Source organism: Danio rerio, chromosome 14 (genome assembly GCF_049306965.1).
Source record: "Danio rerio strain Tuebingen ecotype United States chromosome 14, GRCz12tu, whole genome shotgun sequence".
NCBI classification, from domain to species: Eukaryota; Metazoa; Chordata; class Actinopteri; order Cypriniformes; family Danionidae; genus Danio; species Danio rerio.
In genome coordinates, this window is record NC_133189.1 from 43,355,240 (window position 1) to 43,381,547 (window position 26,308).

General features: G+C 36.7%; 1 protein-coding gene across 5 annotated transcripts; it reads right to left on the minus strand.

Moving 5' to 3' along the window:
• Positions 1 to 679: 679 nt before the first annotated feature.
• On the minus strand, positions 680 to 23,863 carry csnk1a1 (casein kinase 1, alpha 1). Of its 5 annotated transcripts, none has more exons than XM_009291089.5 (11): positions 23,225 to 23,863; positions 22,775 to 22,881; positions 19,182 to 19,308; positions 18,806 to 18,904; positions 16,492 to 16,575; positions 14,770 to 14,909; positions 13,261 to 13,339; positions 12,786 to 12,860; positions 12,268 to 12,374; positions 10,820 to 10,932; positions 680 to 2,680 (listed from the first exon to the last, which is right to left on the minus strand). In XM_009291089.5, exons 1-11 carry the CDS (start codon positions 23,345 to 23,347, stop codon positions 2,673 to 2,675), a joined length of 1,062 nt encoding a protein of 353 aa, XP_009289364.1. In that variant the 5' UTR covers positions 23,348 to 23,863; the 3' UTR covers positions 680 to 2,672.
• Between the last annotated feature and the right edge of the window lie 2,445 nt (positions 23,864 to 26,308).

Consider the following 26,308-nt stretch of genomic DNA (forward strand, 5'->3'; position numbering starts at 1 on the left):
AAAATTTTAATTTCTTTTCAAATTTTCAACTCATCTAAACTCTCAGAAATGAAGGTACAAAATCTGTCACTGGGGTGGTACCTTTTCAAAAGGTACATTTTTTGCACCTAACAGGTCTTTAAAGGTACATATTAATACCTAGAAAGTACAAACATATACCTCACAGTTAAAAAACTGAACCTTAAAGGTACATAAGTGTGCCCTAAAAGGTACTAATGTCCACCTCTATGGTACAAAAGTGTACCTTTTCAAAAGGTACCACTCCAGTAACAAATTTTGTTCCCTTATTTCTGAGAGTGCAATGAAATTGAATTCATATCACAATATATATTTGCAGAATAATAAAAATATCAATGTTTGATTCATGCAGCCCTACTAGTTACCATTTTTGTTGTGAACAGGACTTTCCCAGCATTTTTTAAACCAGTTTGTGATTTACACAATTTAATAAGAGGCAAGTTATAACTTTGCTTTTGCCAAACCTATACTGATGACTCAATAAGCAAGTCTGATAATGACGCTGCCTTGCTGCGAGAAAAAAAGCTATAAGTGGTACCGCATAAAAGCATTAATCACCCTTTGCTGAATAATGTAAAACGTTGACATGTGATTGAGGAGAAAAATGAACTGAAGCAGTTGTTTCTGTGGTGTGTCAAGCACATTAACCAATTTCCACACCTGCCATTTGAAGCCATTTTAATATTTACAGATAGAAATCCTGGAAATCTGAAACACCACAAGCACCTAGAACTACCCATCATCCCCACAAGAACTGCTTTCCTGGAATACAGCAATACCTCATTTCCATAAACGTGTCCCTTTTTAACACTTGAGACAAATTCATTCAAAGCTTTACATCTTTTTGAGAACCAAGCAATTGCTTTGCTCCATTTTAAAGCATTTCATGTTGATTTTCTGTTTCAAATAAAAATAAAACAGCCTGGTTATGTGGTACTTCAACAATAGATGTGCAGACTAGAGACAGATACCTGAACAAATGGAAAGGAGAGGGGGAAAATCTATCAGTAATCCAAGTCATGTGCGTTTTGTTAAATTACAGAGACTGGGACAGCAGTTCTGAGAAGTCATTTTAATTTATTCTGACATGCTAAAAGGGAATAAATTACACTTTTTATAGACTGTCCAGCTGTAATGTACTTAAAGCTGGTTCTGAGGGACAGTTTGGAGGTAAGAAAAACAACGAAAAGAAAAAGCCAAGTTACTGGTGTGCATTTGTCCTGGCTAAAAGCTGAAGAAAACAAAAAGGAAAAATCATACTGCTCTTGACTCCAAAACTATATAGAAAGGAAACCCTCCAACATTTTCTTTGCAATGAAAAAAAAAAAAAAAAAAAGAAAGAAAATCGAGAGGGGAAAAAAATGCTACCATACAGCAGCGAAAATTTGTTGCAGAAAGTCCCAGAGATATTTTACAAGAGGATCTGCTTCATCACAGAAAGCAGCATCAAACAAAAAAAGAGAAAAAAAAAAGAAAAGAAAAAAAGCCCTTTCCCCAAAAATTATCGATTCAATACAGGGAAAGACAACTCTATAAAACTGAAAAAGTATCATTTTTTCTGATAAAAAAAGATATATGCATATAAAATGGTAATGGGAAGGGTGGAGCGAGCACATTTTTTCTCTCGAAAACAAAACATTGAGCCTATCATAGCAATTAATCGTACGAATGGTTACTTTCTCAATCAACATGAACATTTTTCAAAGAGAGAAAAAAACCCAGATCGATGCATACAATTTTCATCTAAGCAATTAACATACAGGTTTAGTTCAGAGTGATGCCTAATTTGTAATGAATATGCTTTAGTGGAGTTTACTCTTTTATTTATTTTATTTTTTTTAGACTTCAGAATACCAAGTACAATATAGTTAATGCAGCGCTCTAAAGAGAAACCTAGTAGTCACTAGAATGTTTTTAATCTTCACATTAGAAGCTCTCTAGCACATATCAGCAGGCAGAATCGTAATTACCTTTTTAGAAAAAAAGAACAAAACCCAATGTTTGCCTTTTTAATTATTTGGATACACTTGGAACAAAACCAAAAGAAAAAGAAAGAACGAAAAACAAAATCAGGTTTAATCTCAGATGTTTCACTTTGTTTGAAGAAAGGAAGAATAAAAAAATTAAAGGATGAAAATGTGTCTCGGATGTCTCCATTCTGAAGAGTGTCTGGGTTCGTGCCACACTCTGTGACGATGACAAGGGGGAAAAGGGGACCAAAACTGCTCTGATGGGCAACCAAGAATTCAGGAAGGACCCCAAACAGATTTCCTGATGGAGAAAACTCGGGAAAAACATTGGCATGTGTGCAATTACATCCCCATTTTCTACAGTTTTCCGTTTCAAAGAAGGAGGGGGCGAAAAGTCTTAAGGGACAGGACAATAGAAAAGGCTACAGCTTCCAACTCCAAACCAAGCCTGCTTCTGTGTGTGGATATAGTATATACATACCAATATATAGATATATGCGGAGCATCTTATCTATATATACCGATTACATATATAGTATATGGAACGAAAGTTCTTTAACAGGAAAAAGGTTGCCCACAGTGCCTGGCAGGTTCTGGTGAATTTGATCCTAGATGCCGGGGTGTGATTGGAAGGCAAATCCTGCTACGACCACTCTGCTCTGCTTCATTACATTGTCTTAATGCTTAGAAACCTGCAAGACAGGGAAACAGATAGATAGAGAGGAGAGGGTTAAGAGTTAGCGGCACAGAGTGAATGGGGTTGAGCTACTGTAATCAATGCGGCCAACCCAGTCAAAGCATTATTCAGTCCTGGAAGAGAGAAAGTGCAAAGTCATCAGTCCTTCTCTGCAGTGAAGTCTTGCTGCAGAGAACCTCAGAAAAACATTTATGTGGTCAAACTAATGGAATCAAACTCTTTCAATACAAGAGTCCAGACTTGCCATTTACCTGTGAATGACTGCATAATTGTAGTGATAAGAATAGTAGCAACTAAGACGTTTGCTAACAAAAACATGGATGTGTTGCACACTCATACACTACTATAGTGGACTGAAACCTAACCAAGTCAGCTGCTGCACACAGTTAAATAAAACCAGCTCAGAGCAAAGCAGCTGTCCTATCAAGAAGACTTCACGCAAGGAGGGGGGCCTGACAATATTCCCTAAAACAGAACATCGATGATGCTACTAGCCATAAAAAGCAACACTATCTATGTAATAGGAGTCGATTTCAAGAACACTGTATTTAACTGGAGAGCTTTTAAATAATTTTAACATTGCTTTCTAAGGTTGGGACTCAATTAAAACTTTAGTCCACTGAAAGAAAACAAATAATTAATTTTTTTCATTAACCGAAATATGCGATGGCTTAAACAAAGCCACTTATATAAATAAATGTACGTCAAGCACGCAAATCTGACAGTATTTGTATCGCACAGTAGACTTGCTTTAATGCATTTTAGGCCTGTCCTTATAAATGTTTTTATTGACTGCCTCTATATACGCTCTTTAAGTCGTGACTTATGAAATACTGTTTCCAGGTCTAAGCTGCTAATCATTTGAACTGAGAAAATATTAGTTTATGACCAATTTTAGTCATGTCACATTAAAGTGAATTTTATATAAAATCATGGTGTACACAACAGTCTCTGGTCTGGATTTTGATGCATCACAGACACCAATATTTTAACAGTTTGTAAAAAATTAATCACTTTCTGGCCATCTGATATTAGACATTGATATAAATTTTGATCATGATTTTCAAAAAGTACTACATCTCTTTGTTGACGTTTATTATTACCATTTGTTAAGTCTCACTGTACAGTTTGATACCCGGAAGCCGCATCTAGGCATGGGACAATGAGCGGTTTTAAGGTTTACCACAGTTTGAAAGTCAAGGTATTAAAACAGCAGAAAAGTTTGTTATACCTTTTCTAAGATAAAATTTGATGATTGTAATTAAGTTTTTTTATGCTGTAAGGAAATCAGCGTTTTTGAAGTTAATAAAGATCACAGAAGTCAATGATTTTTTTAAGTTATGCAGCCTGACATGTTTACTGTTCAAAATATTATAAATGTTTGCTAAAAATGTAATATATTGTGTCAAATGAGTAAAAAGTTGTTTTTACTAAGACATTTAAATGTTTTACAGCAGTAAACAATACGGTGATGTTTTTATTCACGGTTTTCATACCGTCAGAAACAGGTACCAGCCCATGCCTAGTGACGTCACACTAAACTAGCAGACATTTAATTTTTTTCAAAAATTTTCACTCCTTGTTTTGAATACTGTTGTTAAATTAAAATGACTTTGTGTCAAGTGTGAACCGAATCATATTACAATGTTCTTAAAGAGTTATTTCAGGTAATAAGCATTTTACATTGTTTTGAATTGAATAAACTGTGACCTATACACCAACACGACTCATCTGTATCTGGACCACAGACAAAAACTTTAGTAATAAAAAAATAAGTGCAATATTCAATTTGATTTGAAGCTTTTACACAATTATTTTGTCAAAGCAGCTTTACAATGGGACAGTTGAACATTACATCATCCCTAATTAAAAATTTTATTTTCACAAAAGTTAGTTGAAAGCACTTGACTTAAATTTAATATGCTTTCAATGTATATAAAAGCACTTGTGTCATTTAAATTTGTGTACGCCTCATGTAAGACCTAAATATTTACCATGATATTTTGACAAATATCTGTTATGTTCCATGCAAGAAAGTCAGTGATACAGATTTTTAACGCTATGAAAGCTTTTATATTAAGGGTGGCTGAAAAATTGCCTGTGAAAAACCGAACACGGCAAGTCATTTCAAAACGTGTACATAAACAACACCAAACCCAGCAGTCTGACAAACCTCTGACGCATGTAGTAATGTTTCCGGCACTCAACTGTGGTCTGCCTCTAAAAATCAATGAGCTCCTGCCTCAGGCAACCAGCCCATTATCAAACAGCTCTAAACAAACGGATTCAGTTCAAAAAGAGTCATTTTTAGAAACGTACTGCTAGATGACTGCTAATACGATATAAATTTAGGGCTGCCCCCAAATAGTCGACTAAACTTTAGTCGATATGAAGAGGGCTTGGTCGAATACATTTTCATTAGTCGGTTAGTTGCAAAAAAAATAAAAAATCACTTGAAATTACGCAATCAAGGGCTGCGCAATCAGTGTATGACATCAGCAACGAGAGATCAACGCCTAACGCCTAAACGCCTCCACTGTATCCCTTCCACATCCACTCCATCAGAGCGCATCTTTTCAAAGGCCGGCTTCATTGTGAACACGTCGAGAAGCTCCCTTCTTCCCAGCAATGTGGACAAGCTGGTGTTCCTCTCACATAATATGAAAAAAATTAAATCGAATTGAAAGCTTAGGTAAGAATGCATAATTTCCTTTTTGTAGTGTTTCTGTTTGCTATCCATTAGGCTATATATATAAAAAAAACGGGTATTTTATTTTTATATCGGGTAGGCTATACAAATAAATAAATACATATTATTTTTATTTTTTCGTTTTTATATAATGCAGAAGTTGTTTTTTATTCTGTTAGAAAAATTAGTCTGATGTTTTTAATTTGTTGTTTCAGGTCAAGACTCATCCATCGTCTTAATGGCAGTTTGTGGCTTTGCTCTGATGTTTTTGATTTGTATTAGTGTTCTTTAAATTTAAATTTATTTGTTCCACATTTTGTCGTAAATATAGTTGTTCTAAACAATTCAATCATAATTAGGCTGTTAATTTGTTTGCTGCCTTCTTTTTTTATTCTAAGTTTTGGCGTTGTGCGATGTGCATTTATTAAGTTGTTCGTTTTTGTTAATTTTCCTTTTGAACAATATAAAAATTACATAAATTTTAATTTTCCACTGTATTTAAAAAAAATGTATTTTAAAAACAGTGTATTTAAAAAAAAAACTGCGTTTTTGCTACAGTATTTATTTATTTATTTATTTTTATTTTTTGCCTAGTTTTGTACTAGGCCTAAGTTGCTAATAAGTTTATTTGATTTATTTTGAAGAACGAATTTTAGTTTATTTTATTAAAAACTGTTTTTTTTGTTTGTTTGTTTGTTTGACATGTAACTGTTACAGTTTGTATTTTTGATAATAAATTATTAAAATGCACAGGCAGTCTGATTGCTGTTTTTATGTCATAATTAGCCTATAACGTTCTGGTCACTGATTTTTGTGTGTAAGCACTGTATTTAAACGCTTTACTATTTCGTTTTAAGCGCTTAATTTTCGTTTTGAATGCGCTAATATCATGCTTTAGCATTTTCTGTCACGTGGAAGTGTTAAACTTCAACTTGGACTATATTCCTAGTATATACGCAAGTTATTATATTAATATCTTAAATGAACGATTATTTGATTAATCGCTAAAATGCAGGAATGTTAGTCGACTAGGAATATCTTTAGTCGGGGGCAGCCCTATATAAATTCTTAAAATCCAAAAGCCAAGCCATCGCCCATGTCACTGCTTCTGTCATTTATAACTAATCCACAATGGAAAGACGATCCAAACCGGTTGCCAAGTAACCTGATTGTTAGCTTCGAGCTGCTACTACTTGCAGAGTACAGTTACCTCAGCCTTGACATTTCTATGGACGCTAATGAAACATTTGAGGGAGTGAAAAATGACGAGTTGAAGAGAGGAAGAAAATTAAATGCTTGACAAGTCTGCATTCATGGAGCGTGAGCAAGTATGCTGACGCAGCACTCTCAGGACAAATCCCACAATAATACGGCAGCACAAGCTCCAGCTCTATGTTGTTGCAGAACTAACAAAGTGGTGCTGGTAACCAAGAAACCAACAATCCCTAGCAAATAAAGTTCTTTCAAGCTCAAACACACACCACTTAAATTCTCTGCTCTGGCTGTTAAGCTAAGAATGGCTCTTAAAGGGACAGTACTCCACTTCTGAGCTTCTGCACATTTTTCAACAGACTGAGTTATTGCAACCTAAATAATACAATCATATATCTATTTTTCTTTTAAGCTTGGCACGTGGTGCAACCCGGCTTTTGAAGGGGGATGGGGTGCAATCAAACTAAAACAGCGTGCACAAAGGATTAGGCCAATGCCACCTCATCAGCAAATGCTATTCTTAGTTCAGCCACTTTTAACAGCAGTTGTTCCCTGCCTTAAATCAGGACAAACCTTCAGTGTAAAACAGTCTTCCTGCTTTTCTCCAAGCGTTTATGAACAAAGAGCATGACGTGAGCCACGGGATTGAAAAAAAAAGAGGACTCTAAAAGCCATGTGTAACGTCACAGAGGAAACAGATCACAAAGCTCTGCTGGGAAAAAGCTGCCAGCGTGGGTTAACGGCGCACTGTCTCTATATTAAAACCACCATACAAGGCCATCTAGGCTTTAAAGGGGAATGCAAAAAGGAATCAACTACCTTGTTCACTTGCTTTTTAATCTTCATTTCCTACTCCAAAAAATAAACAAGTAATTTAATTCCAAATTTATAAAAAATTTGACTATTAGCCTCAGCTAAAATAAAGTAAACAATCATTTAAATGTGTATTGAGTGAAACTAAAATGCTTCTAATATGGGTAAACAGAAAAAAGCTGCAAAATAATATGCATAAAACGTATAGATTGTGCCATTCACTATCAATAAGTTTTATGATGAGCATCAAGCCGAAACTAATGTTGAAAGAAAGTGAAACTATGGTGTGGTGAAAAAAAAACAAATACTCAAATCTAAATGTGCCCACGCTTATGCATGTTTTGCCTGCTTGACGAATGTACGATGTTTGGGAATTTATGTAATGTTTTTGATCATGAAAACACGATTTAATGTAGTCCAGAAAAAGGTAGATTAGAGGAAGATATACTTAAACCTAACTGCAATATGCACCCATTGCAAAACAACTTAACTACGTGTTTAGTTTAGCTTCCTTGTTTTCTGAGGTCAAACTGCCACATTTATTGTTCAGTCAAGTTTTAGTTGACTAAATGTCAGAGAATTGTATTTTCGTTTTAGAAAAAAGTTAAACTGATAGAAACAATTATTTTGCTTATTGATGCCCATCACAATCAATGATTATAATTGTTTAAATTTGAGAAACTTCAGCATTAAGGCACTCACATTAGCAGAAAGAGAGTTTACCATTTGTTTCGGTTTATCCTTTTATGATTGATTATATTATCATAAATCTAAACTCTAAAGTGAGAAAATTGGGGAAGAAAAAAAAGACTCATGCTTACTCCAAAAGCTAAAAAAATATTCTTTGAATAAATAATTATGCATTACATTCTCAGAATCGTTTTACTACAAATCACCAACAATTGTCAAGATCTGAATTCAGAAAAAGTCAATAATATTCTTTGTTTTCAATACTGAATTTACACTACCCCAAAAAAAAAAAACGATATACTTTGGCAGATCTGCATTATCCAAGACAGGGGCTCCCAAACTTTTCAGCCTGCAACCCCTAAAATAACAATGCCAGTGACTTGCAAACCCCAAATTCTTCTTTGGTAGTTGTAAATATGCAAACGTTGCTCATACAACAATAAGCCTATATAAATGCGAGCATATTGACAACATACAGGAAAAAAAAGTGCAACAGTCTAACTACCATATGATTTTTACAGTCATTTATTAATTCGTTTATTTTAATATTAACCTCAACTAAAGGGACTGGTGGACAATGCTTTCAGCACAAGTCTATTCTTGGTTTAATTTTGGAGATTGCCTCTCAAAAGATCATTCTCAATGTTAAGTTTTGGCCTTTATTTATTTTTAATGTATTTGATTTATATAAATGTGTCAGAAGGTTTAACCTGGGGCTAAAACAAAAAAAATATCTGATGCAGCTGATGATATTGCGCTGTTGTTAATCTTACGTGAACACACTGATCCTATAAAAACAATTTAAAGACTGTTGGCTTTCATATAAATGTTGTTTTTATTATTAAAAACTACTATTTTTATATTCTGTGGGTAATGGTTATAATATTGCAATTCTCATGCTGCGTTCACACCAGACGCGGAAAGCATCAGGCGCGAGTGATTTACATGTTAAGTAAAAGCAACGGCGTGGATAAACATCCTGCAGCGCATAACGTGCAAATGAGGCAGCGCAAATGACACAATTCGCACCGGTTAAGTGGCGCAAGTTGAGCATTTTGCACGATTGACATGCCAATCCCTCAAGTTGCTGGTGTCCTGGGGGGTAATCTTCCTGCCGACACAGGACAACAGTTGATCAAACTGGGCTCGGCTCAGACAGAAGCACTGCTGAAAGCTTTCATCACCCAGGTAAACTTTCTGAAGGAGTTGATGAACCCACAGAGCTGGGTGCCCCTCTGAATAGATTTAGTGTACTTAGACATGACTCCAAGCGATTCGACTGTGTTTTTCAGGCTCCATAAAGCACAAACACAGCAATTCTCTCTATAAAATCCAATGTTAGCCATTTAGCAACAAAGCAAGAGTCACCGGGCAGACGGAAGCCCTCCCATTACACAAATCCGAATCTATTGTGAAGTGAATTTGACGCACAAATAAAGGAAGTAAACTCAAAATGTTCACGCGTCTATTTACAAAGCATATTAGTTTAATGAAGTTATTTTTTTACTTTTTTTCAAATCACCAAGCGACCCCCTGTCATTGTCCCGCGAAGTCACTTTAGGAATCACTGATCTAACAGACATCAACATCAGTTCTGAAATTGTGAATTGGAACTAAATGCTACTTTACAAAATACAGCTTCTAGGTAGAAGAATGTCAATGTAAAGTCTGAGGGATGTAAATTATTAACATTGAGAAACACTCAAACGCATATCAACCATTGCTTAAGTCTAACTTTAACAGGGCACTAAAGGACACATCAGTGGAAGAGAAGTGACAGGGGCTTTTCCACTTAACTGTGCCCTTCTACGTGTCAAGCCTACTCTGCATTAAACACACAACAGCTTTAGACTACATTAAAGCCTTCACCATTGGACCAGGACTACTTATCACTAATGTAGTGGAAAACAGACTCTATGCGCTTATTAACATCCTTATTAATTGCTAAAAGTTTTGCCTCTGAAATAGTCAAACGCATAACAAAACACTTCACTGAATCCAAGCCAAATACCTACAACGTTCTGTAGAATGTAGAGAACCCGAATCACAAAAACATTACCATCGAGTCATCATCACATTACATGAACATTCAAAAGTTTCGACATAATAGCATATTACAGTCCCCTTAACATCAAGCATACAGAATAGTACAGTAAGAATCAGTGCAGAGATGTGAAAATGGCATGATCAGAGTTAGTCTGTGGTTAGAAAAAAAAAATCACTCCCACGTATCCATTTTTGTACAGAAGAGACCATTATAATCAAGACTAACAAGTGTTAGATCCAGGAACAATGATTGGGAGAAATTTGTCAAATAGAGCATCCCATTGGAAAGGGGTTAATTCAAGGGATGGTTATCTGACATCGACAGAAAAAGATTATGAAGCCAACCCTTCGTCCCAGAGAAGAATAGACATTTTTGGTTCAAAGTTAGTAGTCAAATTTCCCAAGGACGTCTTTGCTTTTGCAAAACATACCAATTGATTTTTTTTTTTAGCATTTCTTTTATTGTATATATATTTTTTTAGTTGGGGTGCATCCTTGAACTAACACCGTTTCTTTACTATTCATGAATCTTTTGGGGAGCAAATGTTCCAAATCAACTTTTTTTTTATTTTTTACAAACATAAGCAATTGGTGTCTCTGTCTTTTTTTTTTTGCACTCAAAACGTCGCTTGGCTGTTTGCTACTAACCTTTCATGTTACTCTTGGGTTTGTCAGTTTGCTTGCCTGTGGGGGTTTGTGCCTGTTGCCCCTGTCCCCCTGAGGAGGCCGCTTGCTGTGCTGCTTTCTGCTTCAGCATGGTCCAGTCAAATGTGTAGTCATACTGGTGGTTCAGAGTCCTGGAGAAGATCAAGCAGGAGTGAGTACACCCATAGAAATTGAATAATTAAGAGACTTCACAATTACAGAAATAAAGAAGTAAAAGCAGAGGTAATTTTTTGACTATGTTTTGCCATTATTTATATCAAACTATATTCTTTAAAATTGCATGGCACTATTGGACACCTTGACAATGACAATGATAATAACACAAGATGAATTTGTATCTTGACAAACACGATTTCAGTCTTGGGCAGTAAAATAAGGGAAACCATTGAGACACTGATTAAACTTTCACCTTGTTTTAGAATGCTGTTTTAAGCATGAGGTACTAGAAGTCACAAGCTGCACAGTGCAATGCATAGGCCCCTAAAGAACTTGTGTGTTTGCCCATATACATAGTGAATACAGCTTGAAATGTGCTGTTATTTACTGTTAATAATAGCTCTCTTGCATTGCAATTTATAAATGCATCACATTTTAAAAATGAATGTCCACATATTAGATAAGACAAATTATAGTTAGTCATTTTATATTATTAAAAAAACACTTGTAAGGAGTAAAACAAGTTGTTTTACAAAAGACTCTTTTCACATTTCAGGTTTCTCACTAGCGCAAGGTGTCATAAGGAGGTAAACTAAGAGAGCAGTGCATGGGAGAATACAACAAATAACGCTTTTTTTTTTCAATCTTATTTGCTCAAATAATTTTAAAAAAATCCACGATGAACTTATAAATATCATCAGAAAAAGGAAAAAAGAAATTGTGTGAGACTGCTGACGACAGCCAGAGGAGGGAATAACATCAAATTTACTGTCCAGTCCTATAGACGCCACATTACAAATGCCTTAAAAAAGCAGTAATTCATTATTTGTTATTTGAAGCAAGGAATATATCCTACACACATAAATACATTTGAACGTTAATGCGTTTAAAATGAAAAAATAAAAAATATTTGAAACTTTCAAGGATTTAAGGTGCTGATAATAGTTAAACGCGTCATAACATGCTTGTGAAAAGGGTCCATAATTGTCTTTAAGTTCTTAGTGCAAAGAATATGATGTACGAAATAGCAATTCATGTCGATACATGCAACTTGTTTTTAACTTTAAGCAGAATGTTTTTTTCAAGACGTTTAATTTTTTTAGAACTATAATAAAAAGCACTTCAATATTAAATAGAAATACAAACCAAATAAAACCTGCGATATCATCCAGCCCTACTTATGGATTTCCTTTCCTGTCAAACTGACCTTAGCCTTTACTGATAAAGATGTGGAAACTTTTATCTTGAGTGTGTTATGTCTGTTTTTGGCCCAGCTGGGGGTGTTGAAATAAGAGAAAACTAAAGAGCACCTGAAAAGAATGCGGAAAAGCTGACGCAGGTACATGTAGTCAGGCGCCTCTTCAAACCGCAACCCACGACAGTAGTTCAGGTACATGGCAAACTCTGCTGGGAAACCCTGAAGAAAGAGCCAAACCCATGTTACAAAAGCGCAATTTACAAAACTGCCAGAGTTAACACGCTGTCAGACATCATGAAGTATCATGAAGGCCTAAAACAGGATAGATATGAGCGCAAGGAACAGATTGCGTTTAAATAAAAGAATGAACCTAAATGTTAATCTTCATAATTTTCACTGTCACATAAAATAATAAAAGTTATTATACACCAGAACTACACAAATATCTAAAAACTACCTAAATGATTACCAAGCATCATGGTAAAGTTGGCCTTGTTACCAGAGCTAAATGTTTTTGAGAACTCGTTTACATACTAATGAAACTTCATCACAACGTTCTAATAGAAGATTGAGCAGACATTTTTAGCATGTATGAAAAGCCTTGCTGTGAGGATAAAGAATATCACATACCTTACACAACACCTCAACAGGGGTCGACATCTTTTTCTCACTAATCTTCTCATATTTCTGTTTCTTTGTGGCAGCCTGGGGGCAAAAAATGAAATTGTTGCACTCTGTGATCTGGTACTGACTGTTCATCAGTGTGCAATCCCACAGTGCTGGGGGACATAAATAACCCAGCTGAAAGAAGATTTACAGCACTTTTTCAGGGAACACCTGTTGGCCTGTTTCATGCTGCCTAGCAATTTTTAGTCCATTCATTTTTGGAGATTTCACAAAACCGTAGAAAGAAAAAAAGAAATTTAATTAATAAAAAAAATAATAATTTAAATGTATGACCTACATTTAAACCATTTCAATTAGAAAATACCTTTTAAAAAGAAAAAAAGAGGGGAAAAAATAGACGTCTTAAGTCTTGCTGTGTGTTCCTATTTAAAATGATGTAGCTATATTAATAATAATGCTTGATCAGCTCTGTGCTTACCTTCAGTCCCTGCCAAGGCAGGCTGGTTCTGTTGAAGTACATCAGGACATATCCTAGCGACTCCATGTCATCTCGACGACTGTTAAAGTTAGATTAAAAAAATCAGATTTAGAGGGTTTTTAAGTACAACTGTGACCAACAAATGTAAAAAAAAACTTAACCCTTATGCTGCGTTCACACCAGACGCGGAACGCGCATCAAGCACGAGTGATTTACATGTTAAGTCAATGCAAACGCGTGAATAGACATCCTGCGGCTCGATACGCACGAATTGAGCGTTTTGCCCGTTTGACGCGCTTAATGCGCGTTTCGCGTGAATCCCTCGCGTTCGAAAATCTGAACTTCAGCATACATTCGCGCCGCGTTACCCAATCAGGAGCTTGCTCTTGTGGGGGCGTGATTGTGACGTATCGCCTGTTGTCGGTGTCCCAGGGGAAATCCCCCAGCAGACACCGACAAGAAGTTCATCAAACTGAGCTGGGCTCAGTCAGAAGCACCGCTGAAAACCTCCATCAGCCAGGTTCAGTTTCTGGAGGAGTCTATGAGCTTAAAGAGCTGGATGCACCTCTGAATGGATGAAGTGGACTCAAACACGGCTCTAAACGTATTGACGCCGTTTATCATTCTTCATAAAGCACATAAACACTGTTATTTTCTTCATAAAATCAATGTTAGCCCTTTAGCTATGAAGCTAGAGTCACAGGGCAGATAGAAGATGCGAATCCGCGTCTGTTCTGAAGTGAATTTGACGCGCGAATGAAGCGGGGTTTGACGTGTGAATGAAGCGAGTAAACTTAAATGTTCATGAGGCTATTTACGCGCGAATAGCGCGATTTATCCGTGCGTTCCGCGTCTGGTGTGAACACAGCATTATACCAAGGATGTAAAATTTGTATGTTTATAATACAGGCGGGAGAAGTATGAGCAATTTGATCCTCAAATTAACTTGGTAATCAAAGACATGCTACTTTTCAGTAAAGGTCAAGAAATAACATTTCAGATCTCAAGCATGTCACAACCACAAATTAATGGTGCTGTTTGTTATTGCAGAAGACCTCAGAGTTAAGTACTAGGAGCAACTTTCAAGTAACTAATAATTTTATCTTTAGAATTTTACAGATGTATACAGCAAGCATGCGTAAAACTGATACGTTTTTTGTTTTTTTCATCTGCAAACTACAAAAGGTTTTCACTAGCATATTTGGTAACAAAGCTGTTTTCAACGTTGATAGGACTAAGAAATATGAATATCAAATCAGCATTTCAACATTTCCCAAAAGATTGTACATGGCATTGAAGACTACAGCAATTGCTGAAGAAATAAATTAGATTATATATAAAAGAAACCACTATCTTAAGTAAATTTTACAATATTTTGATTGTTAAAAGAAAGCTTTTGCAGGTATTAACTTCCTAAAAATAAATTACAGATTTAATATGAGAAGAACTTGATTTACAAATAGTCATACAGATTTACATCATATAAAGCATGTTTTCAGGAGCACTCACCTCTGCTCGATGCCCAAGTGTGCGTTGATGCTGGCATAGCGAGCTGTGCCTGTGAGGTTTTTGTCTTCTCTGTAGGGTATGTGCTGTCGTGTCCTGTTGTCTCTGTATTTCTTGGCCAGACCAAAATCGATGAGGAACAACTATATAAACAAAGCACAAACACTGATGTTTCATTTTTAAAACTCACTGCAAACAAGAAAAAATTTAAATCATTTTCTTCCAACTTCTTTCTGTGTGCTGGCTGACCTTTTACCTGGAGCTCAGAATAAAAACATGAAATCCAGGGAGTGTAATCAATGAAGCAATAAGGTCAGAGTCTACAACGCAAATGAAGCTTACTGGCAAATGAAACGCCCTTTATCCAACCAGCCATATAATAAGAGTCAGCTCTAAGAGGCGTTCATTGACTGAAATATTATTTTCATTAGTGGAAAGCCAGTCAGATCCTGTGTCCCACACACACCTAGAGGCCACAGTCCTATCGAGAGCACCTCACACAACCAGTTTTTCACTGAGGCAGCAGCCATATTGTAAAGCATCCACTCAGCCATGCCATCACTGTTTGCTTGGCTCAACCAGGGATTTGAAACACATTTCCTCTAGTCAGGGGAATTAGTTATACCAACCATACAATTCCAATTAGAACTTGCTACTGGAGGTCATCAGCATAAAAAAGTTAATAGAAATGCACATACATTTAGTTAAACTTTGGCGAAAATTGTAAATCCAATACCCCCTGACAGTGAAACTGAAGCAATGCACACATAATAAGCTCCTTTAACCAACGGGAAACTATTAAGATTCAAAACTCTATGTGAAAATAAAGAGGAAGAATTCAATAAGAAGTGATTTTCCGGCAAAACTGATTTAAACATTTTCAAATTATGTAAGAGCCGTTCTCCTCGGAAATAGCCCAAGGTACAAGTACTTGGCCATCAACTGTGAAAACCCACGCAAACATTGAATATTATACTATTTTAACTGACTGTCAGTGCTTTGAAGAGGATTGCAAATTGATGTGATGCCCAAAGACAAACTCTGAATTTAAGAGCTGATTATAAAACATCATACCTGGTTTTAGCTGAATATTTTAATAAAGAGGAGCACATATCTCAGGACAACATCATGTGCATCAATTTAAAAGGTCAGCCCCATCAATACCAGGCCACGATTTTTATGTGGCAAATTGTGCAATTGGTTGCAGGCATTCTAACAGCATTATTCCAATGTTAAAAGGCTGGTTCAGGAAAAACTGTGCTATTAAGCGCTGCAGACGAACTGAAAAGAAGTATTCTGCAACAAGATCACAACAAGAACAAGCACCCAATGCAGTGAAACAAGGCCAATCTAATTACTCCATCATAAACTGCTTGATTTTAAAAATCAGAATAGGAGCACGGGGTATTTTCAAACTACTTAAACTCTACAAAACTAAGCAAGTGTTAGACAGAGAATAATTTGAGAATTGACTGAGAACTTCATGTTTCATCCTGAAGCAACAAGTCCTTCACCCCTCATGTACAGAGATCCCTTCAATCTGGATTAGGAGTTAATCTCAAGTTCTGTTTAGCATGTGTGTCTGGTTTAATGCCAACAATCGCAAATGGTCATTGTTGAAAAATCACATTCAAATGGGAAAAGGAACTCCAAAAAGAAAAAAAAAATGAATAAAAAAATAAAATAAAAATTTTGGGCGATTAGGAGGTGGTTGAGGTTTCAGACCTGGTTTAATCCTGAGAAAGATGGGTCCTGAGAAGAACTAACAGCCAAGCTTCTTTTCCTCTTCCCCACTGGAGATTCTAAACACTGAACAGACAATAGAGGGTGCAGTGCATCAAACAGTATTGCTGACAACCGCACACGGCCAGCGCAGACAGGCAACACCAAGGCTCAGAAAAAGAACGCGAGGAGGAGCAGAGGGAGGGGAAGTGAAAGCCTAAGGCAATCCTTCATCCACCAGCAAGCGTCCTAGCTCAAACTAAGAGGAGGCTCTGCTAATGGCAGACGTCTTCCCATAAGCCCAGGTACAGACACTAGCTTAAAGTTGTTGTGTTGTTGTTGTTTTTTTTTTTTTTTCAGAGCATACATTACAGGGCCCGCTTGCCTCTTCGGTTCTCGAGCCACTGAGGCAAACTGTACATGGCACCTCTGGCCGCCCAACCCAGTGTTTTTTACCTTAAATAAACCAATAATTCCCAAGCCTGATTCTCTTTTTTGACTTTGCCAAGGCTTTATCAAAAACAATAGGAAGCATTTAACACTAGCTGTGCCATATGTTAATTAACAGCCAAGACAGCTTTAGCATGAGGCCAACAAGACAAATGGCACAACTAGGGTTAAAAAAAGCAAACTCTAAAGGCCATTCACTACAATGGGCACTTGTTTTAAAAATAGGCATGAGAAGCTTTGAGAACAAATGCAACCAACCAAAACTTAGCCCCACCCCATTAAACTCCTGTGAAAGATAAATATTGAATTTCATGTTTGACAGATCATTAGACCACCTACAGTAAGGAAGAGGCTAGAATACTTTGGCATGTGAAGAGGCCAAATCAGGTAGGTTGAAGCTCTGAAGAAAAAAGAAGAAAAAATAAAAGCGTGCAGTTTAGGAGATGCATGACTTAACCTGCATGTTATTGCAAAAAAAAAAACAGTTTTAGTTTAGTTACAGAAGACAAGATGGGACAGCTACGGTGGAGGTGACATTGGAAATTTCAAAGGAGCAGCCCAGGGTAAAGCAACAAAACAAGCCATTAGTTTACAATGGTGCCGAGCTGAGTACGGTTATCCACAATGTGACCGGAGAGTGGGGGAACTGTGTGAGGAAACGATCTATATATTTGAATTGGAGCATTCTAGTCAATCTGGGAAAATATCACTGCTTGAAACCAATTCACTCTTAAACACTTCCATTTTTAGACTTGTCTAGTGTGGAACTGATGTCACCAGCTGGTCTGCACCATTCTTGGTCAAGACGTCTCCACATGCTTTACTATTTCTCCAAGTTGAGAATGTTACTCTTACAAAATTGTTTTACTGGGGCCAGGATCAAGAGTGGTAATGATCGCATGATAGATGTAAGCAGAGAGCAGTGGATAATGCGAGCGTTGATAGGTCTTTTGATTCCTCACTAAAGCAGTAACTAAATCAGATCTTTCCATCAACTGAATTCACTGCAATTGTTTTTTTTCCAGGGTGGATTTTGACAGCTACACATCCAAAAGCAGAGCGTGTGCAACCAGTGTTTTAGTGAAAAGGGTGACAATTTCATGTGTATGTATCAAAATAAAAGCTTGAGGCTGGCATTCACACAGACACACAATGGTAAACATTTATTCTAGACAGCACTGCCAAAAATGGTAATACAGGCTTCACTGAAGTACCAAAAAGTACCAGAATTTGTAATGGAAACTGGTCTGAACTGTTAGACGACCATCAGAGCTTGTACTGGTAGGTCATTGTTTTATTTTGCACATGAAGCTTTAACTTTGCCAAATGTTGCCTGTCTGCAAGGGCTCAAAATTATGAGTTATCGGAAACAAAATACAAATCAGGCAACTTCTGTACATTTGAATAGAGAAATAAAACAGTGCAAAGCACTTCAAAAGCTCTCAGTCGGAGGGAGAAAAAAATAAATATAAAATAATAAAACAACCACAAGTCACATATCATGCACAAGTTCCATTTGAGGAGTGAAAGACATACAATCCATGTGCACAGATGTCCACAGCCCAACCGTCAGGTAATTCTCAAACCATCAATAAGTTAAGCTGTAAACACTGTGTTTAAGGACTCACTGCGGTATTACGTTTTCTGGCCCTATGATTTCCCACCAAATAATCTTTGTACATCCCAGCCATCCCGAATCAGCAGAGCAACAACATAACTAACACAGGCTCCCAAGCCAGTATACGTCCATAAGTGTCTCAATGTAACAGGAAACCTTAGCGATCTGCAGTTTTATTTGCAGTCAATCCTCCATGTCACTTTGAAATCAATCATTTTAAAACTAAATAAGGAAACGATGAAAGTTTACCTTATTACAGTGACGGCCAATACCCATTAAAAAGTTGTCTGGCTTGATATCTCTGTGGATGAAGTTTTTTGTGTGCACATACTCGATTCTGCTGATCATCTGTTAAAGCAAAACATGCAGATTAACATTATGCCATAGAGCAGGGGTCAATCTCGTTCCAGGAGGTCTGGTGCCCTGCAGGGTTTAGCTCCAACTTGCCTCAACAGACCTGCCTGGGTGTTTCAAATATATCTAGTAAGACTTTGATTAGCTTGTTCAGGTCTGTTTGATCAGGGCTGGAGCTAAAATCTGCAGGACACCAGATCTCCAGGAACAAGTTTTGTGATCCCTGCCATAGAGCAATTTATTCGAAAAGGAAGAGTTAACCAATCATTACCTGATCTGCAAGCATTAGGACAGTTTTCATTGTGAATCTGCGGGAACAGAAGTTAAAGAGATCTTCCAGACTTGGGCCGAGCAGGTCCATGACTAGGACATTATAGTCCTTTTCTTGGCCATACCACCTGAAAAACATCATAACATACAGATGATTAAACATGGTAATTACTGCAAAACAACTACAAAATGCTGTGCTTTTCTCAAAAAGAGCTGATTCTTCATACTAATTCAGTGACGCATAACATATTGCTTATCTATACAAGACGAAATTATAACAAGGAAATTACAAATAAATGAAAACACTTAAATATGAACAAAGCTGACTAAGCTGTAATGTTACAAAGCAGCATAAATCTTATCAGCAAGGGAAGTGTCTGAGTTACATGGCACACCCTTTAGACAATGGCATCCAATATATCCAGCTGGGTGACATGACTCAGAGTAGAGTCCACAGTAGTAACTAGGCCAATAAAGTCTTTAACAAACCACTTTAAACCAAAAGCACCACTCAACAACATTGCTCCACCATGAACAGCCCAGAACAAAAGAAAAAGTAGCATACTTAATTTGTTTATAGCCAAATCCTGCATCAAATCAGTTAGGGGGTTCTTACGAATATCAGCACAAGTTTGACAATCAGAACTCAAACAAAATCGAGCAGGTGGAGGTTCAAAAGAGTCATGCATTTAGTGAACACACTGCCATAGCAGTCTCTAAGCAACCATCCTGCTAGTGAGTCTTCCAAACAAAGAGGTATTGTGGAGACACAAGGTGCAGCAGCAGACTAGTGTTCATTCGGCCGTCTGTGCCAGAGAGCCAACATCTAGCATTTCATAATGACAATGCAAAATGTACTTTGAACCACAAGCTGACTCCTAATTCTTGCTTGTTTATATGTCAGAAGTAATGGCATTCATGCTAGCTGCTGTTATGAACACAGTGAAAAGTTTTGGTTTTTTTTTATTCCAGTTTATTATCAGTGTTGCTTGTGTGTACAAAATTATACACGTTCACATACCTCTATGACTACAACAATGTAATATGCATTAAATTTAACCTAATAAAAGCTCACGTTTCATAAGCATGCTGTCATCTAAACTAGTTACAGAAGTTCATATCAAGAGAAATCGCTCACGGAAACTACAGGCCTCTCTCTGTGGGAAACTCATTTCCTCTTTTCAAAACTAAGAGGAAGGCTGAAGAAAAAAAAAGTGTAGTTCGCCTGAATATTTTAACTAAATAATCCCAAAGAGGTGTGATGGTAATGTATATACATTTAAACAGAGTGAGAAGACACTTTTCTGTGATTGAGTTTACATTATAGACATTGAACGGCACACAAAGCTTTTTTCTTTCATCAGGAAAGGCTCTGAGTGATTTTAGGTAGTGTGGGGGAGGAAGATCTCGTATGGCAGGTTTTCCAAGCTCTAGTAACCAGCGACTGAAACCGGTATTACACATCATTTGCTGGAAACTTTAATACAGTCATTATAAAGTGGTTTAAGTGGAGTGGTTCTGAGAAAAAAACTCCTACGATAACTAAATACACTTGCTTTAAAACAAATCAATCCAGTTCTTAAAAAAAAAAAAAAAAAATCACCCAAATAACACTCAAATTAAAAGCACTAAAGAAACTACTTAAAAGTTTAATAAAGATGGCTTTAGTTGACACTGTTGCTTGAATCTCATTTTTAAATTGTTTGGTAAATCCAACAACGACATAAGTTACCCAACTCCTAATTGCTCAGGGTTAAATAACCAGCTATGGTCCAGGAGTTCAAATTTCTGTCAGCATGAGATGCCACAGAAATGGACACCTAAACGCAAGTCTGTAATGGCAGGTTATGGCAAAGGCAGGGCATTCTTGTTTATACTGATATTACCAAGTGAAATTTGTCAGCTGAACTACTTTACTAAATGATATATTAGTGTACGATTAAATGTGAAACTAGCAAAACTCATGGCTGGTAAGCATTTATGACATTTCTAGGAAAGAAAGCTAGCTAAGCAGAAATAATATGGTGTGAAACGTTGCAAGAAACTAAGCTTTTGTCATATTTAATGCTGTTATGTGAATTTTCAAAGCAAATGCAATTAATTTAAGGGGAATAGGGGTGAAAGAATAGGATCAAACTGGTCATGCAAATCAATATTGAATACTGAAATAAAATTTATTCTTTTGTGATTAACATATAATTCTATAAGATGCATTAAAGGTCACATGTTATTTATCTTGGTATCTTTTCCACCTCAAAGAAATGTCAGATCTGTGGGACATAGTGAATATAAAGAGTGTTTAATAGAAACTAAACGCTATCTCTCGTTGATTTGACATCTACAGCAAAGTTAATTTTTAATTACCCAAGTAATAGAGCCAAGAGCGGAGCTTCAAGGGGAGGAAAAAAAGAAGATAAAGACTTATCTGTAAGGGTGCCAGGGCAATTAAACACGAACACACCTTACCATATTACTTTAATTTTTAATTTTGCAGTTACATGAATTAACATCTAAGATCTTAACGTCTACCTTAGGTACAAAACAAATTCATCTCCACAAAACATTCAAAAGTCCTTTTGTGACTAATTAAAAGTTTCTCTGGCATTTTTATGCAAAGTCATCTGATCTGAGTGCATTTTAGAAAGATAAGGCCCACTCACCCACAGGCTCTCAAATGTCTTGAAATAAAGGTTAAACTAGGTTAATAAGGCACAACGTCAAGTAGCTTAGAAAACATAAACATAGTTGTGAGGAAACAGCAAATAAAAACATTTACCCTAGCTCAACCACCTATAAACATTGGGAAATAGGGAACTTCTGCAATCGCAAAGTATGACGTTTGAATTAATTAAGATAAAAATAAGAATACGCGACAGAGAATACAGTCACAGTACGTCATTAATTATAATGTGACTAGAATTAATTACTTGAGGCACCCTATGTGAGCCTTTATCTCATATGTTTTTTTCTCTCTCTCTCTATATATATATATATATGAAAAAGAATCAACATTTTGACACAAACAGCAGCCCTGGTAAGGCTCAGTCACCTTGAGAAGACAGCAGCAGACTCGCTAGGCCCTGAAACTTGTTTTCTCTCATCCGCCATTTTCTGATCGAGAGGGAGGACATGTTGAACAAACACAACAAAAGAGCAGCGGCCATTTCCCACTCGCTCTTTACTCATTACTCAGCAACACACAAACACATGTAATAAGTTATCAAATCTTACTCGCTTTACAATATAATAATCCATTTTACAGAGCACGTATTGTTTGAAGACATTTCACCACCGTTCTTTCAAGCGACGCGGTGAAAACCTAGCGCTAATGAACGGGCTAGTTAGCCTGCTGATGCTATATCATAACCGTAAAACTAAACATAACAGTAATGACACTAATGTCATTAAGATCGATGCATAAACCATTGAGACGTTTAATATACGTTGACAAATGCGAGACGTTACTCTGTAACGCTCCTCGATGCGTTGCTTTCGATCTTAAGCTACCCTTAGTCCCTCAGCCAGATCAAACTAGTTCAGCTAATGTTACCACAAAATCCATAATAATGTCTGATATAATCTGAAGTTACTCACCTGATGTGTGGGATCCCGACTCCTCCCTGGAGAATTTTGTACAATTTGCTTTCATATAGGAGTTGAGGATGTCTGGCTTTCTGTGATTCCAATTTCACAGCTACCTCCTGAAATTATAATAAAAATAATGCTCATTTACCAAAAACTCACAGATTAGTGGCGAAACATTGAAAATAGTTAAAGATTTGACAGGACATGATCTTAAAGAAATGTTTTATCCAATCTGCAACGAGTTATCGTTGATTGGTTTCTCATAAACAAGTCGTACAAATATGAATAACGTTATCCGTTAATCTTTCAGGGCTAACGTTACACCAACTATATGTTTGGAAACCATATGGACTTTAATGTTCTGGTAATCAGACTTGTTGAGCTGGACACACGTATAAACCCCTCAATCTTCTTATCCCAGTCATTCAGCACAAGAATTACACATCCATTTCATTTTACCTCTCCATTTGTGATGTTGATTGCCAAATAAATGTCACCGAAGGATCCAGATCCGATTTTACGAACGAGCTTGTATTTCCCACCGACTATAAACTCGGCTTTAGAGCCACTGCTGCTGGCCATGTCCTAAAATCCGAGAAGTACACTGAAACTGTGTAAACGGGCGAGGTTTTTAGGCAGCTCTCTTCTTCAGTCCAGTAGAAACAATGCTAGCTAGCCTAAAAACGGCTCTTCCTTACTAGCTGTGTCCTTAACTCACAACGACGAAATGAAGATGATAACGGACATCGGTTTCAATATAAGTTTTGCTGCCTCGACATTTAAGTAAAAAAAAAAAAACAAGACTATTTCCCCTGAGGTTGAGGCTGTTTTTTCTCTTGAGCAATTCCCCGAATAGCTGTCTAGCAGCTTAGCCTGAAAGGACACGGAGGAGTCGATGTCCTCGACGCTCTCTTCGATTCACCTCGCTCTGAGGGGCGATTTTTCTTCTTAAAGATGCGTTTTCCCGCTTATTTGAACGAACATCAAGGCAACCGACGTTTTAACGTTGAAGAATTTTTGTGAGTCGCTGCTTTCTCTTCAAAGCGCAACCCACTCACTTCGCCATCTTGTCCGTCTCGGGATGAACAGATTCTGCTGATCTGAAGAGAGGAGCGAGACCGCGCTAAAGCGCGCCGCCGCGGGCAGGGGAGGGGTTCACGCGTGATGTCAACGAACCTGTGGGTACGCGCGGCTAGAACGCGAGGGCGCGCAGGGGAATTTTGGAATGTGTATTGTAAAGCCAATGTGTTACTTTTGTTATAGATTATAATTTTATATTTTGACACCACAATCACTATAATGCGACCGGAATGCCACCTTTTAAATACACGACACCCATAGTCTTACATTTGTGTGAGCCTATCAAAGAGGTTTATTTAGTGTTTTATGATGTTACTCTATTAATTCCTGGCACCATTAAAATAATTCACACAGACATGTCTTGACACATTCAATATTTACACTTCTCGCGATGGCTGCGCACTGTCACGCGCGCTGTTGGCCCGTGCGGGCTACATGGTTCGCTTATGCCACCTAGTGAAGTTTAACGAGATCCAGCTAATAAGTGCTCCTGAAAAAGTAAATTTAGTTGTCATGTGTTCCCCCTCATGATTTTCAACCCTCTGCTACTTATACGGTCTCTTCAAAAAAAGGAAAGGAAAGTTTGGAGCAACATGAGTGAGTAAATGATTTGGATAAACTTATTGTTTAAAGGTTTCTCTCAATCAAGTTATTACACATGGCTCTCTTAATGCTAGTTTTAGTTATGTTTGTCCCCACATAAATTAATATAGCCTTCCTAATATCCTGATTGAAAGTTTCATGACAAGTTGGACAATACCTGACAAAAGTGTGGTCGCCTATCCAAGTTTTAGGAACAACAAATAATAACTTGACTTCTAGTTGATCATTTGCTATCAGAAGTGGCTTATATAAATGACAAAGGCCTCTGGATTATGCCTATTTTACCAAAATAAAATATGATCATGCCTTGATTTGTAATTATTTAATTGGGACAGTAATGTCTGACTTTGCTTAGACAAAAGTCTTTCCACTTAACAGAAATAATGTACAGAATAGAATATAAAGTCATGGTGCAGTGGAAAAAGAATGAATATTGTGCATGACTCCCATGAGCTTGGAGGACTGCATCCATACATCTCTTCAATGACTCGAATAACCTATTAATAAAGTCATCTGGAATGGCAAAGAAAGCGTTCAACTCGAAGTCAAGTTATTATGTGATCTTACAACTGGGATCAACGACAATACTTTTGTCAGGTAGTGTAACATAGTTATCATAACATACTGTTACGAACACATTCAGTAAAGTAAAGCTTCATCAAATAGATAAGAGGCTGTAGGGATGGTATACAGTTTAACCCAAAGAATGACCAGTCTGTCAGATGAAGAAGAGCCGGAGTCAGAGATTTCAATAAGTAAATCAAGTTTACTGAAGATACTTTGCAGTTTCATCCGCAGAAGCCAGCTTCAACACTCGCAATGAGTTCCTAGGCCGCTCTGCTTACAATCACCAATCAATAACAATTATACTCTCACATAACGTCATTAACTGCATCATACATATAGGTGTTCTAACCTGATTGGTTAAAACACAGATAGACTAGGAACATTTCCACGTAGTGTTCGTGCGTATATTCTGAACAATATCTTCAGCATAAACGTCAGACATCCCTTAGACTGATTAGAGCTGACTCCAGAACTGTGAAACGGATCAACAATCAAATAGAACACACACACAAAGTATAATCTGTTTCTTATCCAAGGCTGAGTGTACTCAGACGTTTTTATCAAAACTGGTTAAAAAACGGTATAATCTACATTCAGGCAGTTATATTCTTATTATACAAAGTCTATCTTGAATAAAAGTAGAATCACTTTAAAAGATTTAACCGTAAAAATAGAAAAATCACTTTAGACATTTTAGATAGTAATAACTACTAGAAATAACAATAGAAACAGTTGATTCCAGTCCTCAGCCATCAGTTCCACTCAAGGTCTCCCTGACCTCTGACCTAGTTTGGTGGCTTCTGAAACTAGTTATAAAGAGACAGGCAAATGCACTGAACATTCTTATATTAAGCAATGTGTTAACTTTTTCATTAATTAAAATCAATTCAAAGTTAAATACTCATTCAAATGATCAAATAATTATATTTAATTTAAAAAATTGAGAAACTAAATATAATAGAATTTAATAGAACTTCATTTATCCCAAGAAATAATATTTAATTTAATGCTTCCTTGTTGTAAAAAGTATTTAAAATATCCTTAGTGTTTAGGAGGCCATCTACAAACTAAATCAAATATGAAGTAAAACCAATATGTCATTTTAAAAACAAGACATGAAGCCAAACAGAAAATCAATTACAGTTAACAAGCCATGATTTTCTACAGCAAACATTTTGTGATTTAATGAAGTTAGACATCATCTTTGTAAAACGAGACCTTATTATCCAGCTAGACTTAATGTCCATAGACAAGAGGACCTTTATCCCTGTATAACAAGTCTACAGTGCATCC

Coding starts and splice junctions, on each gene's coding strand:
- csnk1a1 (XM_009291086.5), bottom strand. CDS start 23,347: ATGGCCAGCAGCAGTGGCTCTAAAGCCGAGTTTATAGTCGGTGGGAAA. Junction 18,905..19,181: donor TCCTAATGCTTGCAGATCAG/GTAATGATTGGT, acceptor TTGCTTTAACAG/ATGATCAGCAGAATCGAGTA. Junction 16,576..18,805: donor TTGGCCGTCACTGTAATAAG/GTAAACTTTCAT, acceptor TTGTCTGTTCAG/TGTTTAGAATCTCCAGTGGG.